General features: G+C 40.3%; 1 protein-coding gene across 3 annotated transcripts in view; it reads left to right on the top strand.

The window, feature by feature from the left end:
• Window positions 1-12,282, top strand: part of PTHLH (parathyroid hormone like hormone) — a 60,791-nt gene extending 48,509 nt beyond the window's left edge. For all 3 annotated transcript variants that reach the window (XM_033952082.1, XM_033952081.1, XM_033952080.1), the window contains exon 5: window positions 11,800-12,282. In XM_033952082.1, coding sequence (XP_033807973.1) covers window positions 11,800-11,809 — 10 coding nt within the window. In that variant the 3' untranslated portion in view covers window positions 11,810-12,282. The remainder of the gene's footprint in view (window positions 1-11,799) is intronic.
• The last annotated feature ends 6,548 nt before the right edge of the window (window positions 12,283-18,830 follow it).

Here is an 18,830-nt window from a genome sequence, read left to right as displayed (position 1 = left end):
TACATATACAGTATATTCAAGACAAATATGGATAAGAAGTATTTGGGAGGTAGTGGTACAATGATCGAATTATGGTAAATAGAGAACATCTGCGATACACTAGTTATGCTATAGTTGAAATAAACAGCCGAGATACATTAGTTAACTATACATGCTATATTAAATATAAACATCCAAGATACTCTTAATTAATTATACATGCTTGGTGAGGAACTTAGTACTATGGCCTAGTACAGTGGTAGGCAATTCTGGTCCTCGAGAGCCAGAGCCAGGTCAGGTTTTCAGGATATCCACAATAAATATGCATGAGATAGATTTGCATCTCAAGGAGGCAGTGCATGCAAATCCATCTCATACATATTCATTGTCCATATTAAATTTCATCTGTCATTTGGGTGCCCAGTCTTCCAATTTCCTAAGACCTTCCTGCACGTAACATAGGGCTCCTTTTACTAAGGTGCGCTAGTGGTTTTAGCGCACGCACAAAACTACTGTGCGCTATAGCATGCGCTAGCTTAAAAGGAGGCAGTAGCGGCTAGTGCGCGCAACATTTTAGCGCACTCTATTCCGCGTGTTAAGGCCCTAATGTGCCTTCGTAAAAGGAGCCCATAGTATTCTACAAGTTTGTTTATTTATTTATATGGATTTATTTACTGCCTCTTTGAAGGAGTTCACTCAAGGCTGTGTACAGCAAGAATAAGTCAAACATAATCAACAGACACCTAGAGCAGCAAAAAAAAATTAAAATTACAATACAAAGTATAGTATAGTATGTTACATACAATGTCAATACAATTTGCAATAAAGCATTTTAGTAGGCAGCATAGGGTGTAAGCAAAGAAGGAATATATAGATAGAAAAGACAGAAGCTAGAAAATAAGGGAACATTCTGAAGAAAGCTGTACATGAGGTCAGACTGGTGCTTGAAAATGATCTCATCTAGGGTAGGAGCAGATAAACATGTCCTGCAATAGTAGGTATGTGCAGCCAAGTGTCACTCCTTGTGTGTGTGACTAGCAAGTTAGTTACTTCTTCCATTAGAGGCCTGGGTGAAGAGCTAAACTTTTACCTTTTTCCTGAAGTAGGGATAGTCTTGTGTTAAATGAAGCCTTTTTAGGAAGTGCATTCCAGAGTGTAGAGGCTACTCTGGAGAAGGCTCACTGGTGGGTATCAGATCGTGTCTTTCAGAGAGGGTGTGGTTAAGGATATTCTTTGGGAGGACCTTAGTGACCTTGAAGGTGTGTGTAGAAGGAGATCCTGTTCTTCAAGTACTCTAGACCAGTGGTCCCTAACCCTGTGCTGGAGGACCACCAGTCAATCAGGTTTTCAAGATAACCCTAATGAATATGCACGAGAGAGATTTGCATATAATGAAGGCGACAGGCATGCAAATTTACCCTGTGCATATTCATTAGGGCTATCCTGAAAACCTGACTGGCTGGTGGTCCTCCAGGACAGGGTTGGGAACCACTGCTCTAGACCAGGGGTAGGCAATTCCGGTCCTCGAAAGCCGGAGCCACCGAGCCAGGACAGGTTTTCAGGATCTCCACCATGAATATGTATGAGATGGATTTGCATACACTGTCTCCTTGAGATACAAATCTATCTCATGCATATTTATTGTGGATATCCTGAAAACCTGACCTGGCTCTGGCTCGCGAGGACCGGAACTGCCTACCCCTGCTCTAGACCATTTCCTTTGAAAGCCTTGAAGATCAGACATAGAGTATTAAATTTAGCTCTGTATTGTACTGGTAGCCAATAAAGGTTTTGCAAATCTAATCTAATCTAATCTTTGGTTTTATATACCGATTCATCCCTACAAGAGGGCTCGACTCAGTTTTGCAAAAATGATGTGATGTGGTCACTTCTCTTGCAACCTTCTATTAGTCTTGCTGCAGCATTCTGAATCAATTGGAGCTGGTGCAGACCCTTTATAGTCAGACCAGTGTAGAGTGCATTACAATAATCCAACTTTGATGTTATCATGGCATGCTTACATGGCATGCTATCATGGCTGAGACAAGATTTGCTTTCCCAATGTAAGGAGAAAGGCTGCGTAGTTGTTGCAAATGATAGAAGCAGCTTTTGAAGGTTGCTTGAATTTGGGATATCAGAATGAGTGTTGAATCTAGCTGTATTCCAAGGTTCCTGACTTGTGATTTGAGGGGGAGTTTGTATTTCTCAAATGAGATTTTTTTCAGTTTAATATCTTTATTGATATTTCAGAGGAAAATACAAGTAGAAAAAAAAGAAAGAAAGAACCAAGTAACAATGATGCTATAACATAACGAAGTAGCCCCAGGCTATAATGTTAAGACAGAAATACATCACTGACACGTGAATAATATGCATGTTCATTTTCAGTGTTCATTTTCAATAGTAACCATTTTCATCTACCATTATTAGCTATATCTAACCATATCCTTTTATCAGAAATAAAATTAAAAGTACTAAGAATTTCAGAACCTTTGTCATATCAAATCATTGTTTTTGGAAATCTGGGTAAGACAACTAATTTGAACAAAATGAAAGCACGATTACTTAAAATATTATCTCTAATGTCTTTAAATCAATTATATTGAAATGGAAAAACTTTTCAATACTAAAGTATAATAAATGATGGAACACTGTGTGCTTATAAGCTAACACATATGCAAAGATAATAGCAGAAAGGTCTGGTACGTTGCATAGTTTTGAAAAAATATGGGCCCCATTGAGAAATTTCTGTATGTCCCCTTGAGATTACTCTATAATGGATGTTAGATATATAATTAAATCTATGGTGGTAATCTATGGTGGGTAGATATACCCAAAGGATATTTTGATGTCAGGTATTTGCCCAGTTGTGTTAGGGAGCCATAGAAGCTTGGTTTTATTTAGGTTCAGACAAAGTTTGTGGTTTTTAGCTCATTCTTGAATTGATGTTAGGCAAGTAGTCAGTTTATTCAAGGCTTTGAATAAATCAAGTTCAGTGGATATGAGTAGCTGCATGTCATCCGCATAGATGTAAAACTGAGTATCCATTGACTGAATCAGCTTGGCTAGTGGCTTATGGTATATATTGAACAGAATAGGTGAGTGTATTGATCCTTGTGATACTCCACAGGTCAGTTCCCATGATGGTGATGAGTGCTGCTAAACAGTGTGGACTGTTGTCTGTCTGATAGATAGAATCTGAATTATGCTAGTACTGTTCCATTGATACATGTTTCTGCCAATAAAGCTAGCATAAAATAATGATCCATAATGTTAAAAGCTGATGAGAAATCTAGCAGTACTAATACTAAAGAAAATCCTCATTCTTGGTTTCTGTGAAGATCATCTAGTAGGGATATAAGGACCATTTCTGTTCCCTAACTAGGTCTGAATCCAAACTGACATGGATCTAGCCAGTTTCTCTCTTCTAGACAATCACTGAGCTGAACACAGGCTATTCTATAAGTTTTCCTGGAAATGGGATGTTAGATACTGGCCGGTAACATAGAAGCATAGAATTATGATGCCAGATAAGCGCTAAATTGTTCATCCAGTCAGCCCATCCACAACATCCACTATCTCCTGCTTTCTCTAAGAGATCCCATGTGCCTATCCCATGCTTCCTTGAATTCAGACACAGTCTTTGTCTCTATTGGGAGCCTATTCTACTCATCTACCACCCTTTCTGTAAAAAAATATTTTCTTAGATTTACTCCTGAGCCTATCACCTTTTAACTTCATCCTATGTCCTCATATTCCGGAGCTTCCTTTCAAATGAAAGAGACTCACCCCATGTGCATGTATGCCATATAGGTATTTAAACGTCTCTATCATAGCTCTCCTCTCTCACCTTTCCTCCAAAGTATACAAATTAGATCTTTCAGTCTATTCCCATACACCTTTCAGCCTATTCCCATACACCACTGACCATTTCCTCTGGACGACTCCATCCTGTTTATATTGTGCAGTCTCCATAATTGTACACAATATTCTATATGAGGTCTCACAAGAGTCATATACAGGAGCATCAATACCTCCTTATCATACTGGCCATACCTCTCCCTATATACCCTAGCATCCTTCTAGCTTTCGTTGTCACCTTTTTGACCTATTTGGCTGCCTTAAGATCATCACATATTATCACTCCCAGGTCCTGCTCTTCTTTCGAGCACAAAAGTTCTTCACCCCTTAAACTGTACTGTTCCCTTGGCTTTATGCAGCCCAAATACATGACTTTATATTTCTTAGCATTAAATCTTAGCTACCAAAATCTTAGCTGCCAAATTCAGACCATTCTTCAAGTTTTGCTACATCCTTCCTCATGTTATTCACTCCATCAGAGGTGTCTGCTCTATTGCAGATTTTGGTTTCATCCACAAAGAGGCAAATCTTTCCTGACAGCCATTCAACAATATCACTTTCAAAAATGTTAAAAAGAACAGTCCCAAGAACCAAACCTTGAGGTACACCACTGGTAACATCCCTTTCCTCAGAGAGATCTCCATTGACAACTACCCTTTGTCGCCTTCCACTCAACCAGTTCCTGACCCAATCTGTAATGTAATGTAATTTGTAATGTAATTTATTTCTTATATACCGCTACATCCGTTAGGTTCTAAGCGGTTTACAGAAAATATACATTAAGATTAGAAATAAGAAAGGTACTTGAAAAATTCCCTTACTGTCCCGAAGGCTCACAATCTAACTAAAGTACCTGGAGGGTAATAGAGAAGTGAAAAGTAGAGTTAGAGGAAAAATAAAAATAAAATAAACATTTTAACAAGACAGCATTGATCTAAATACTTTGGAATGTAGAAGAGAGGAGAGAAAGGAATAGAAGCAGAAGGGGGAGCCGTTGAACAGTAGAATTCTGGAGAAATTTAAATTATAGAAATAGAACAAAACAAAGACAAAAGGCAAAACAATAGATAAGATTAAAGATAAATCATAAGCTGGAAAGAAAAATAAAATAAAACTTTGTCTTCAATCCACGGTTTCAGCGTCAGTGATGAAGTGGAGCAAGTAAGTTTAGGAGGAGCGATTGACGTTTCCAGAAAGGGCTTCTTCAGGGAAGAGACTTGGCAGACAGTCCCAGGATGCCTGTGTCTCCTCCCCTGCGATGTTCTCCCATCCATGCATTCCCTCCCATACACACTGCCAGTGCCCCAGCCGCTCCAAGGAGGCTGCCCCAGATGAGGCCCACGGTGAATGCAGGATTCTCTCCTCTGCGGGAAAGCCGCCCGGAGCCAACAGTCGATCTTCTTAGCAGATTGCATGGGGGGAAGAGTTCACACTCTTGGTAGGATCGGGTCTGTGTGCTCTCGGTGGTTGTGGCTGGTCTCGTTGCTGCTTAGGTGTAAAAGCAGTTGATCTCCACTGTCACTTTGGGGCCCATCTTGAGAGCATTCACTCCCTCTCTTCAGTTTATTTTTTTTTTAAAATTCTTTATTTATTATTTTGAAATATATGACAAGTAATACACTTGTTTAAATAACACAAAAAGTAATAATACATAAAAGGAAAATTCAATAAAGGAAATCAGTTAACAATGTTCTTAGACCTCAAAACACTGTGGGAGAGAGGTCCTGAATATACAGAGATTTAATTTAACCATCAAAAGAAACAATAAAGGAAATGGCTTAACGGGAATAATTCCTCATTATATAATCACACCCTTTAAACCCTGGAGATCTTCAGGAGAAACTACAATCAATAAATGCGTGGATGAGGAAATGGTGTGAGGAAGAAGGATTCCACTTCGTGAGGAACTGGACAACGTTCTGGGGCAAAAGCAAGCTCTACAAGAGAGATGGGCTGCACCTGAGCATGGCAGGAGCTAGACTTCTAGCAAACAACATCAGGAGAGGAATAGAACAGGCTTTAAACTAAGAAGGGGAAAGCCGACAGTCGACCAAGCGTCGACGATTCGGAAGAAGGTATCCCGTGAAGATACTGAGGGGAAAAAAGGCTGGGAAGAAACAAGGGACAAATTGCAAGGGTCGACTATCCCAGAAGAGGAGGTTAGAAAGATTGTAGCAAAAGAGAAGAAACTAAAGACCGAAGCACAGGGAATGGAAATGAAGACAACAAAATACCAGCATCTGAATTGCATATATACCAATGCAAGAAGCCTGAGAAACAAAATGGGGGATCTAGAAGCCATGGCCAATGCAGAAGACATAGACATCATTGTAATCTCTGAAACATGGTGGAATGAGGAAAACAAATGGGATACAGCACTGTCGGGGTACAAGCTCTATCGCCAGGACAGATCAGGACAGAAAGGAGGTGGAGTAGCCCTATACATAAAAGAAAGCATACAATCAACTAGAATGGATACAGCAGAGACGACCAACAAGCTGGAATCGCTATGGGTTAAAATACTAGGAAGGAAAGGAACTGAAATAAAGATGGGCCTATACTATCGTCCACCCTTGCAAACCGGAGATATCGACGAAAAATTGGAAGCTGAGATGAAGCGAGAATATAAAAGTGGCAACATGGTTATTATGGGAGACTTCAATTACCCCGGGATAGACTGGAGCCTTGGAAGCTCAAAATGCGCTAGAGAGACAGAATTCCTGGAGGCTACACAGGATTGCTTCATGGAGCAGCTTGTTAGAGAACCGACAAGAGGAAATGCCACTCTGGATCTAATCCTAAATGGGTTAAGGGGACCTGCAAAGGAAGTAGAAGTAGTGGGACCGTTGGGAAACAGTGATCATAATATGATCAAGTTCAAGGTTGAGGTAGGAGTACCGAAAGGAAAGAGAACTATAGTGACAACTTTTGACTTCAGGAAAGGAAGCTACGAGGCAATGAGGGAAATGGTAAGGAAGAAACTTAGGAACACTTCCAAAAAATGGCAAATGGTAGAACATGCCTGGTCTTTTTTCAAGGGCATGGTGAGCGAGGTGCAAAATATATATATCCCCAGGTTCAGAAAGGGATGCAAAAAGAGTCGAACAAAAGACTCGGCGTGGATAACCAAAATAGTGAAGGAAGCGATAGGCAATAAGAAAAATTCATTCAGGAAGTGGAAAAAGGACAAAACTGAGGGGAACTGGAAAGAGCACAGGAAGAATCAAAAAGAATGTCACCGTGTGGTTCGAAAAGCCAAAAGAGAGTATGAAGAGAGGCTAGCCAGGGAAGCACGAAACTTCAAACCGTTCTTTAAATATGTTAAAGGGAAGGAGCCGGCTAGGGAAGAGGTAGGACCACTGGACGACAGAGACAGGAAGGGACTGGTGAAGGAAGAGAAAGAAGTGGCAGAAAGGCTTAACATGTTTTTTTCGTCTGTATTTACAAATGAGGACACATCCAACATACCGGAACCTGAGCAATTCTTTCATGGAAGTCAAGCAGAAAAATTAACATCCACAGAAGTGAGCCTTGAAGACGTGCGCAGGCAGATAGAAAAACTAAAAATTGACAAATCCTCGGGTCCAGACGGAATACATCCAAGGGTTCTGAAGGAATTAAAGGAGGAGATAGCAGAACTACTACAGCAAATTTGCAACCTATCCCTGAAAACAGGCATGATCCCAGAGGATTGGAAGATAGCCAACGTTACGCCCATCTTTAAAAAGGGATCAAGAGGTGACCCGGGAAACTACAGACCTCGGTTCCGGGAAAAATGGCGGAAGCACTGATAAAAGAAAACATCGATGAACATTTTGAAAAGAACGAACTTCTGATAACCAGCCAACATGGTTTCTGCAAAGGGAGATCATGCCTAACGAACTTATTGCACTTCTTCGAGGGAATTAACAAACAAATGGACAGAGGAAACCCCATAGACATCATATATCTAGATTTCCAAAAAGCCTTTGACAAGGTGCCCCATGAACGTCTACTCTAGAAACTGAAGAACCATGGGATGGAAGAAGACGTACATAGATGGATAAGGGCCACTATTCAGACTGGAGGAGGGTCACAAGTGGTGTCCCGCAGGGCTCGGTGCTCGGGCCGCTGCTATTTAATATATTCATAAATGATCTAGAAACAGGGACAAAGTGTGAGATAATAAAATTTGCAGACGACACCAAACTATTTAGTGGTGCTCGGACTATAGAGGACTGCGAAGAATTGCAAAGGGACTTGAACAAGCTAGGGGAATGGGCGAAGAGGTGGCAGATGAGGTTCAACATTGAGAAATGTAAAGTATTACATATGGGAAGCAGAAACTTGAGGTACAACTATATGATGGGAGGGATATTATTGAATGAGAGTACACAGGAAAGGGACTTGGGGGTAATGGTGGACATGACAATGAAGCCGATGGCACAGTGCGCAGCGGCCGCTAAGAGAGCGAATAGAATGCTTGGTATAATCAAGAAGGGTATTGCGACCAGAACGAAAGAAGTTATCCTGCCGTTGTATCGGGCGAATTGCCACTGCTGGGTCAGACCAGTGGTCCATCGTGCCCAGCAGTCTGCTCACGCGGCGGCCCTCTGGTCAAAGACTAGCGCCCTAACTGAGACTAGCCCTATCAGCGTACGTTCTTGTTCACCAAGAACTTGTCTAACTTTGTCTTGAATCCCTGGAGGGTGTTTTCCCCTATAACAACCTCCGGAAGAGTGTTCCAGTTTTCCACCACTCTCTGGGTGAAGAAGAGCTTCCTTATGTTTGTATGGAATCTATCCCCTTTCAATTTTAGAGAGTGCCCTCTCGTTCTCCCTACCTTGGAGAGGGTGAAAAACTTATCCTTATCTACTAAGTCTATCCCCTTCAGTACCTTGAATGTTTTGATCATGTCCCCTCTCAATCTCCTCTGTTCGAGGGAGAAGAGGCCCAGTTTCTCTAATCTTTTGCTGTACGGCAGCTCCTCCAACCCCTTAACCATCTTAGTCGCTCATACCTACAGTTAGGCTCTGCATTTTTCCCTGCTGTTTCTGGAGAGATAAAATGATGGTGCGGGACCCCACAAATATATATTTGCCTAGAGCACAATATAGTGTTCACACATACTGTATTTTTAAACGATGTATAAATTGCATCTCTTCAAAAAACTCTCCTTTAATCACACATGCACTCAAGTCAGGTAAAGGTATATGTGCTCTTGTCATTGCTCGTACTTTGGGGAAGATTTTAAAACCCAAGATCACAAAGAGCAACAATAGGATTCAAAATGGGCACTCCTGGATCTTAAGCTCAGTGTCCTAACCACTAAGCTACTCCTCCATATGTTTGTGCCCTCTATATAACCATACTTCCTACATTGCATTTTTATTCTGCTATATTTTCCTGAGTAGCATATAGGTGAATGGGAGCTTATGGGCAGGGAGGGTTTACACTTCACCCTCCCCATTTGCGGTTTCCCTACTCGCGATTTCACATAATCGTGATTTTTTGGGGGGGGAGTAGGAAAAAAAACCCCATATTTTTGTCTTCACCCCGGCATCCCGGCCTTACCTGGTGGTCTAGCTGGTTTTTGGGGCAGTAGCGATCTTCCTACGCTCCTGCCCCGTGCAGATAGCCATTAGGAGAGACTACGGGAACTCCCCACAGCCATTTCCTAATGGCTATCTGCACGGGGCAGGAGCGTAGGAAGATCGCTACTGCCCCAAAAACCAGCTAGACTACCAGGTAAGGCCGGGATGCCAGGGGAAGGCAGAAGGGAGGCGGGGGTGGGTCAGAGCCGGATATTCGCAGTTTTTCGCCATTCGCGGTCCGGCTCTGCCTGTATCCCCCGCGAATAAGGAGGGAGAAGTATACAAAGAGAATTTGTGATGGGTTCTTCTTTACTCAGAATATCTATTTTCATGTCATGAGAAATATACTTTTTGTAAAATGTATTCAGAATATCTACTTTTATAACGGATTCTTTTCATTTTTTAAATCTTGCTATATAGATTTTGGGTCAATTGGGCCAGAAATGGTCTTCTTTTGACATGCTTTTTATATCTAGTACAGTGACTAGTTTTTGGTGACACCTCTCTTTATAATAATATGTGCATAAACTCCCCACTATGCACTGCCTTCTTAAACATTTAGAAATCTCCTTTTCTCCTTGATCCAATCAGTAATTCACTGATGGCAGAAAATATTAATCAAATGATAGCCAAGGAATAATCTGATGGCAGCAAAGAAATACAGCATTGTATCAAGACAGCAGTTGGAACCTACACACAATGAGGTTTTATATGAAAGCAACTGCCAGGTATATCTTGATTTGCTTGGCTCTGGACTTCCAGAACAAACAAAACCTTGTCTCAGTTCACCTCTTTTCTTATTCAGATTTGTTTTTCCTATCCCTTTTGTGTGATTGAACTTTAACTTGGATGTAATACCCATGTTAGAACTGAGAGGCTTTAGTTGCCAAAAAAGCGATATGAAAAGTGATCTGCTGTATCGAGTGTCAGTATGACTTGTTTCACAGAGAGGGGTGAGGTGCTGCTAGTTCAGTATTAAAGTCACATTTTGGTTTCCCATGGCAAAACTTCTTATTGATTGGGACATTCCATTCTGGCATGATCTGAACCTTGATATTACTCTTTTTGGATTAGAAAATAGACAGCTTTAAGTCTGACTGCTAAAGCACATACCTTTAGCAGCTGAATTTGAGCTGTGGATGTGTAACTGCCATGACAATTCATGACTGTGTCCCAGAACTGATCTACAAATACAATTCTAGCTGTCTTATCAAAGCCACTGAATTATCTAGTTTAGCAACTCAGATTTATCCTGACCCTAATTTTTACAAAGTGAAAGCTTTGATGTTATACGTGTAAACTTCATTATATTTTGTAAATCCCTTATGACGCCACAGACAAGCTGAGTTGCAGTAATGTTGGATTAATTCTAGATGTACCTAGGAAGGATTAAGGTCTAGAGTCACTAAGCCCACCGATCAAGTTCCAACCACTTAGCAACCCCGTTATGACCCAATTTCCCACTGACCCGATTCACTAACCTCTGTACCGATCAACGCATGGAAATGAGGGGGAACGGCATTCAAATGTAAGCAGGAAGCGATTCACTAAAAAAATGAGGGACACCGACTGGGCTGACTCCAAAAATAAGCGATTGCTGAGGACCAGTCGCTCAGGTCCTTTACGACTGCCATTCCTTCTGCCCTCTGCCCTGCTTTTCTGCTCTCGGCCCGATCTTTTGCTCTCTGCCTCATCTGCTCTCTTCCCTGCAGTGCAATCCCGTGGTTTTAACCCATGGGTTAACACCACAGGCTCACAAAAAAAAAGTAAAAAGCTCTGCCGGGCACGGAGGGCCAGCGCATGCGCAGACCATCTACAGATGGTCTGCGCATGCATCCTGATCGCTATTAAGCGATCCCTGCAGTCGGTTGGGGGCATGATTCCGATCGCCCTCATTTGCATGAGGGCGATTCATGAATCAGCCTCCCGGACATGGATCGGATCCCTCACGGATCCGATCCAATCCATGCCCTAGTGAGTCTAGCCCTAAGTCTTCCAATCTATAATAAAATAAAATTCTGAAAAAGGGATGGTTAAGGTTTAGGCATTTTGTTAATAACTTGTTCAAAGTTTTCCAGTGGGTTGTCCATGCTGAACTGACACCACTAGCACTGATTTTAGGTGGTAGGAATAAGGTAGAAGATAATGTAGTGTACAATGATATATCCACATTTATCATGAATTCAATGAGTGCATTCTAGTAAATCTTAAAGATAATCACTCTGCATCTGTATACTTCCTCCAGGAAAGAATCCATCCATAAGAGTCACCATCTTTTGTATTGTCTTTCTAGGAGTACTGTTAATAAGTTTAAAATGTTAATATTTCAGAAATAATGGCCTCAACTTGTTCTTTTCTTTTCTCTCTCTCTCTCTCTCTCTTTTAGGAGGTGTTGAAATTTTTCAGAGGGGACCTTCAGAAAACATATTGCAGTATTCTGAAATGGTGAACATATGGAAAGTATTAGAAATATTTATTGTCTGTAAATATAGTGAAGACATCAGAATAAAACCTTTTCCCCCTAGTGCTCTATGAAACTGCACATTTGGTCATTGTGAATATTTTTGCCAAGGCTAGGCCGATTTTTATTGTAACATTTACTATAATTTATTTTGTTGAATGGTGTATTTATTTTGTAAATGTATCTTGGTGCTGCTGACTTTCTATATTTTTTTGTAAAATAATGCACTTTAGAAATATACATATCAAGTTCCCTGATAATTGACATAATATGTTCTTATTTTGTGGTTGGTTTTAATGGATACCTAAGTATAATTGTTCTAACTGATTTTCTTCCATGCTTGTAAAAATAGCAATATTTTAAATTTGTAAAGAAATGTCTAATAAACTATAATCTGGTAAGACAATGGCTCCAGAAAATGAAATGTCCTTCTAAGATTTCCAACAAACAGAATGTCATATATCAATGTTTTAAATCACTAAAATACCTTGTCAGGGGTGAATGGTAGGAAAATACTGACCTGGGGGGAGGGGGGTCTGTCATACTATCTTTAACTTCTCCTTCCCTTACCCTCACTTCTGTCTTGCTCTCAGCCAGAAGGATCCTGGCAGTCTGGCCTAGCAATGAAGTGTAAAATAAGTGTGGAGCCTCTGAGCTGATGCAGGGCTCAAGAACCTGTCTCATTCTTCTGGGCATTTATATTATGGACAAACTGGATTAGCTCTTTTCTCTTAATTATAGCAAATTGACTGAGCAGATTCAAAAGGATTAATTCTTTGAAGTTATGCTGAAGGGAGATACCTAAAGAGGAATCTTATTATGGCATGTCTTAGATTTATTTAGAATCGATGATATGGAATTTTATTGCAGGTTTTTTTTTTGCAATTTTTAGTGAGCTAAACATATTGCCTCTTTTACAAAGCCGTGCAGCAACAGCCCCGAAGCCCTTTAAATCTCTATGGGCTTCGAGGCCTTTAGCGCAGGGCAGCCACTAGCACAGCTTTGTAAAAGAGGCCCATAGTGTATTGAAAGTATTATTGTTTGTTGTCTTCTGAATTATTGTATTGAAAATATTGCTATGTATGTTATCCTCTGAACCATTGTGAATGTTTTAAATTGTAAACCGCTTAATTATAGGTGGTTAAAATTTTTTTTTAGAAATAAATAAATAAATCTAGAATTCTCTTCTGTTTTGGTGGGGAAAGGTGGCAACTATTCAAATGAAGATCCTCCCTAAATTTTTCTTTTTCTTTTCTCATCTCATGATTTGGATTCCAGGAATTTCATTTGGCAAGGCAAGAAGACTAGAATTAGTCTCCAGAGGCTATCTCAATTGAAAAACAAGGAGGGCCTGGATTTCCCAAATTTAAAGCCCTTTCAATTATCACCCCATCTCCCCTTTCTTATCCAAGCTACTTGAACATGCTGTTCACTGCCGATGTCTTGACTTACTTTCCCTTGTATGTTCTCTCTTTACTATATTTATTGCAGTTCCTCCCTCTTCCATTTTGTTCCAGTCTAGTCAACCTAAGGTTTGTCTATTTTTATATTTTAATGTAATGTTTTCCCCATTTTTAATTGGTAATACGCTTTGAAATTAAGACATTGCGTGTACATCAAATCTTAAATAAACTTGTAAACTTGTATCTCAAGCTATTTTTGACCCATTTTAGTCAGGCTTTCACCCTCTGAATTCTATTGAAACTGCCCTTGCTAATATCTCCAATGACCTGTTCCTGGCCAGATCCAAAGGTGTCTTTTCTATCCTCATCCTTCTCAATCTATCTGCTGCTTTTGACACTGTTGACCACCACCTACTCCTCGATTCACTGTCCTCACTTGGATTTTCAGGGCTCTGTCTTTTCTTGGTTTTCTTCTTATTTTTCCCATCACACTTGTAGTGTATGCAGTGGTGGATCCTCAGGGCTCTGTCTTGAAACCTTTTCTTTTTTCCATCTATACTCATTCCCTCAGTGCTCTGATCTCTTCCCATGGTTTTCAGTATAACCTCTATGCTGATAACTCTGAGATCTACCTCTCTACACCAGAAATTTCTACAGGAATCCAGCCAGGCCGAAATCTCAACTTGCATGTCCGACTTTGCTGCCTGAATGTCTTACCACCTTTTCAAACTGAACATGGCCAATACTGAACTTCATATCTTTCCAACTAAACCCACCTCTCCTCTTCCCCCATTCTGTTTTTTTGTGGATAACACTTTCATCCTCCCTATCTCATCAGTTTGCAACTTTGGAGTCATCTTTGACTCCTCTTTCTCTGCACAAATCCAACAAATCACTAAAGCCTGTTGTTTCTCTCTCTATAATATCACCAGTCTTATCACCTCTCATCTAGATTACTGCAACTTGCTCTTCACAGGTCTTCCACTAAACCATCTCTCTCCCCTTCAATCCATTCAAAATTCTGCTGCATGACTTATATTCCACCAGTGTCACTATGCTCAGACTACTGCTCTCCTCAAGTCACTTCATTGGTTCCCTATCCATTTCCACATACAGTTCAAACTCCTCTTATTGACTTACAAGTATATTCACTCTGCAGTTCCTCAGTATCTCTCCTAACTAAACTAAACTAAATCTTAGATTTGTATACCGCATCATCTCTACATTCGTAGAGCTCGGCACGGTTTACAGGAGAAGGGATAGAAAGGAACTACAATGAAAGCTAGAGGTTTACAGGAGAAGGGATAGAAAGGAACTACAATGAAAGCTAGAGGTTTACAGGAGAAGGGATAGAAAGGAACTACAATGAAGAGTTAGAGGCCCAGATATGAAGAGTTTTAGAGGGCTTAGAATGTCGGGGGTGGAGTAAGTATCAGATTTTTGAGAATAGCCAGTTCTTCAGATGTTTGCGAAAAAGTTGGAGAGAGCTCAGGTTTCGAAGAGGGGAGAAAAGGTTGTTCCAGAGCTCGGTGATTCTGAAGGGAAGGGATGTCCCTAGTTTTCCTTTATGGGAAATGCCTCTTAATGAGGGAAAGGATAGTTTTAATTTGTTGGTGGATCTGGTGGAGTTAGGGTTCATCAGGTAAGTATCTCTTATCTGTACTTTCTCCTCCACTACCAACTCCAGACTCTGTGCCTTCTGTCTTGCTGCACTGTTTGCCTGGAACAGAGTCAGTATGTCAAGCTCCATCTCTGGCAGTATTAAAATTTAGGCCAAAAGTTCACTTTTTCGAGGCTGCTTTTAACTTCTAACTCTCACTCACTTGTAAAGTACCCATGTCTGTTTTATCAATCCCTCTGTGAGAAGTTCCCTAACCTCTATTTGTCCTGTTTGTCCTCTTGTCTGTTTTAATTAGATTGTAAGCTCTATTGAGAAGGGATTATCTCATATGTTTAATATACAGCGCTACATACATATAGCAGTGCTATAGAAATGATAAGCCATAGTAGTAGTACTATTATTGAGTGGCTGTATTAAAAGCTCTTAGAGAATTCTATCTAGAGGAGACTCCAATACATTGTGTTTGTCTGGAAAATGCAATCCAAGTACCATATTCAGTTTTTGGCATCCCTGCCCCTCTCTGTGAATCATATTTTCTAGGGGTCCCTTCAACATGAATGGGCTTTCACTAGGAATGCTTTTCGCTTGGTTGGCACATTCTCCCTGTTTGAAGCACTTTCATCCATTCTTGGCAATTTAACTTTCAAAATGTGCTGACCAGGATGAAGTCTTAAATTGGGAGTACTGTACAGACCTATTTGTTCAAGTAGTATTCCTTACTCAAAATCAAAATCAGTAATGGTTACATACTAAAGTTCCTTTTTTATCAATATTTTTAGCTTTGTGGCCTTTTGTTAAGCTCTGATGCAAAACAAAATCTACATAGGGCACCAACTGAATTGGAAATCAATTTGTTAACACATTCTCCTGGAAAGGGTATTTTGTCACACATATATAAGGCCTTAGAAACTGTCCTCTCACAGGAGTTGCACATAGAATTGCATGGTTGGTTGGAAGGTGTTGGAGGAGGACATTTGGTCTATACTCTATGGACAGACGTATGCATCAATATTCCCCAATCACTAACTACAACAAGTATAATTTAAATGTATACATAGATTACATTGGACTCCTTCTTTAGCTGCATACTTATCACCACAAGAGAAGGTGAGCTGAGGCCGGTGTCTGCAGCCGGGAGATTCCACTCGCAGCGCCAAAGATTTTGGAGAGTTTCAGAGGAGGCAGCCTCCCAAGGGATCCATTTCAAGGAAAGAGACCTTAGGCCATTCCTTGGTTTCTGATGACCCTACCCTGATGTATTATAGTACCTGCAGGGCCGATTTCAACTGTTATAAACAGAGAGTACAAATACCAAAATGCACTGCGATATAAATTCAAAAGCCAAGATACCCTTTATGAACTTGGTCACCTGGCAAACTCCAGCAACGTCTTTTAAAAAATACAAAAATCATTACAAATAAAAAGGGGAGGGGGGGATGTTGGCACCATTGTGGAAAAACTGGTACTTTGGAATATTTCTGGTGAGAGTACGCAGTAGTGAAAGCATTTTGCAAGGAGGTTTGGGTCTCAGTATTTCAGTGAGAAGATGAGCAGGTGATCCAATATTTTGCCTGCTAGGACTTATCCCTTCTGAGGATCACTAGAATGGTACACAATCTCTTGTGGCCACTCTAGCATTAGCAGCACAAATTACAATAGCTCACACCTAGAAACAGCCTAAAGAGTCAACAAAAGGTGCCTGGCTCTACATTTGTTGCGTATATGTGAAATGGGCCTCCATTCCAGATGGCATGATTAAGTGATGGTTGATTGGGGTAATGCAGGAAGGTGAAGTACCAGATAGTACTGCCAATTTCTACTTTTAATACACTTATGAAACTTAGCAGTCAAGTGAAGATAGGCAATCAAAAGGGACAGCGTCCAGTCAGTTGAATTGGCACTTTTTAAAGAAGATACGCAGACAGGATTCAATTCATAAAATAGGAATCAACACAAGGTTTGTTTCAGTGAAAGCCTTCATCAGGAGTCCATCAAATATCTGCAGGGGAAAGCAATAAGGAATAAGCCTCTGCTAATCAGCACTATTGCATCACACATCATATTAAAACTCATTGTTCAAAATAGCAGCCTATTTTGTGAATTGAGTCCTGTTTGTGAATCTTCTTAATAAAGAGCCAATTCAAATGACTGCACACTGTCCTTTTTGAATGCCTGTCTTGGTTCCCACTTCACCTTGACTGCTTAGCTTGCTTATGTGGGATATTTTCTTTGTTTTGTGGACTTCAGTTATTAAACAAAAATTTGCTGCTTTTTTTTGTGTGACATGTTTAGTGCCTATGTGATGGGTTGTTAGTGGAAATGGTTGAGGTGGAAGGGTGGGATATGGGGGAGGGGGAGTTGGCTATTACCCTTATTTTTATTGCCTTTAGTATTATTGTTCATTTCTTTACACTTAGCTTCTTTTTAAGCTTCAACAAGTTCACTCCATCTGAATTAGCAATTATCTTGATAGAGAACTCTGTTATTTTAAACTATGCCATATTTTAGTTTGTGCTTCTTGATAGTTTGGATTATTTTTGGTGCATTAATAATAATAATAATCATAATAAAAAAATTATAGTACCAAACTTGTCTCATTCCCACCCTTCTTACCACAGATTTCTTGTTGCTAACACAGTTCATTTTCTGTTAATACATTTTCCATTTCCTGTATTGCTAACACAGGAATTTGCATCAAAAGAAAAGGGTGAGAAAGAGGCAGGTCCTTGAGCACTGTAGCAGCTCAGGCCTTCAAGTTATTTTTTACATCTTTGCTTTTTCAACCGTAATGTGCATACTGTTGGAGTTACTGATCTTGACTCATAGCTGCACTTAACCCTCTGGGACATACCCAAACGCCAGTAAGACAATCCACCTCTGTATCTTGTCTTTTCTCTCAGCTCGAATATGTTCACCTCAGATTTAAATAGCCAGAATCCCCAGAAGTACCCACAGTGAGAAAAATGAACACAGTGCCCTACTAGATGTGGCACACCAAAACACTGTTTTGACTGCAAGAGATAAGAAAAATAGATGAAGAGAGAGCAAGGCCAGCACAGACAGACCTTTTCCAAATACAGAACAAAGGATCACAAATAGTAATAGAAATTGAACTGGGACCCCCAATAAATTAAACTCAGCATGTATGACAACACTGGAGAAATAAAACCAGATATACACTTCCAGGCCCAAGTCTCCCCAAAATTAGCCACCTTCCTTGCTGTAGCTGGTACTCATTCAAGGCCATCCTTAGGGAACAGTATGACTATCCATGGCTCTGCTCAGTAGCCATGTACCTCTGTTGCCAGCAGAAGAGCATATAAAAGGCCTTTGCAGTCACACATTCAGAACAGAGATAGCCTCTTTTTAAATATAGGCAAAAATTAACCTGAAATACCAAGAAGCCAGACTGCATGCAGCATAAATACCAGGAAAACAGAAAGAAGCATGTTTCCTCCCGTGCAGTGCAAACTAAAGAGAGAAGATGTAAATTCTGAAATTGAGCATATTCTAAACACTAAAATGATTTTTTTCTACTTTTGTGGTCTGGTAACTTTGCTTTTCTGATCACCATTTTCCCAGTCTCTGATTCTGGCTTTCTGTTTCCAGGGCCTCCTGTCCATTTGTCATTTATTTGCTCTCCTGCTTTCTTCTTTACTTTCTACCCTATGTCCATCTGTCCAAACAGACCAGAGATTTTAAATTACAGTCCACTTAAGGGGTAATACTTTCAAAACAGAATAAAACACACAAAAATACCCTCTCATCAATACTAGGCAAGCTTCTCAAATAATATCACCATGTAACATTTAAAGGCTTTTGAATATTTAAATGTGCTCATAAGCTCTTCAGCAAGGTGCCACAACAGCAGTACAACGTCACTGGAAAAGTGCTTGAATTATAATCATAACACATTGCATGGAGCAAGGAAT

Source organism: Geotrypetes seraphini, chromosome 7 (genome assembly GCF_902459505.1).
Source record: "Geotrypetes seraphini chromosome 7, aGeoSer1.1, whole genome shotgun sequence".
NCBI classification, from domain to species: Eukaryota; Metazoa; Chordata; class Amphibia; order Gymnophiona; family Dermophiidae; genus Geotrypetes; species Geotrypetes seraphini.
This window is presented reverse-complemented; position numbering and strand designations above follow the sequence as displayed.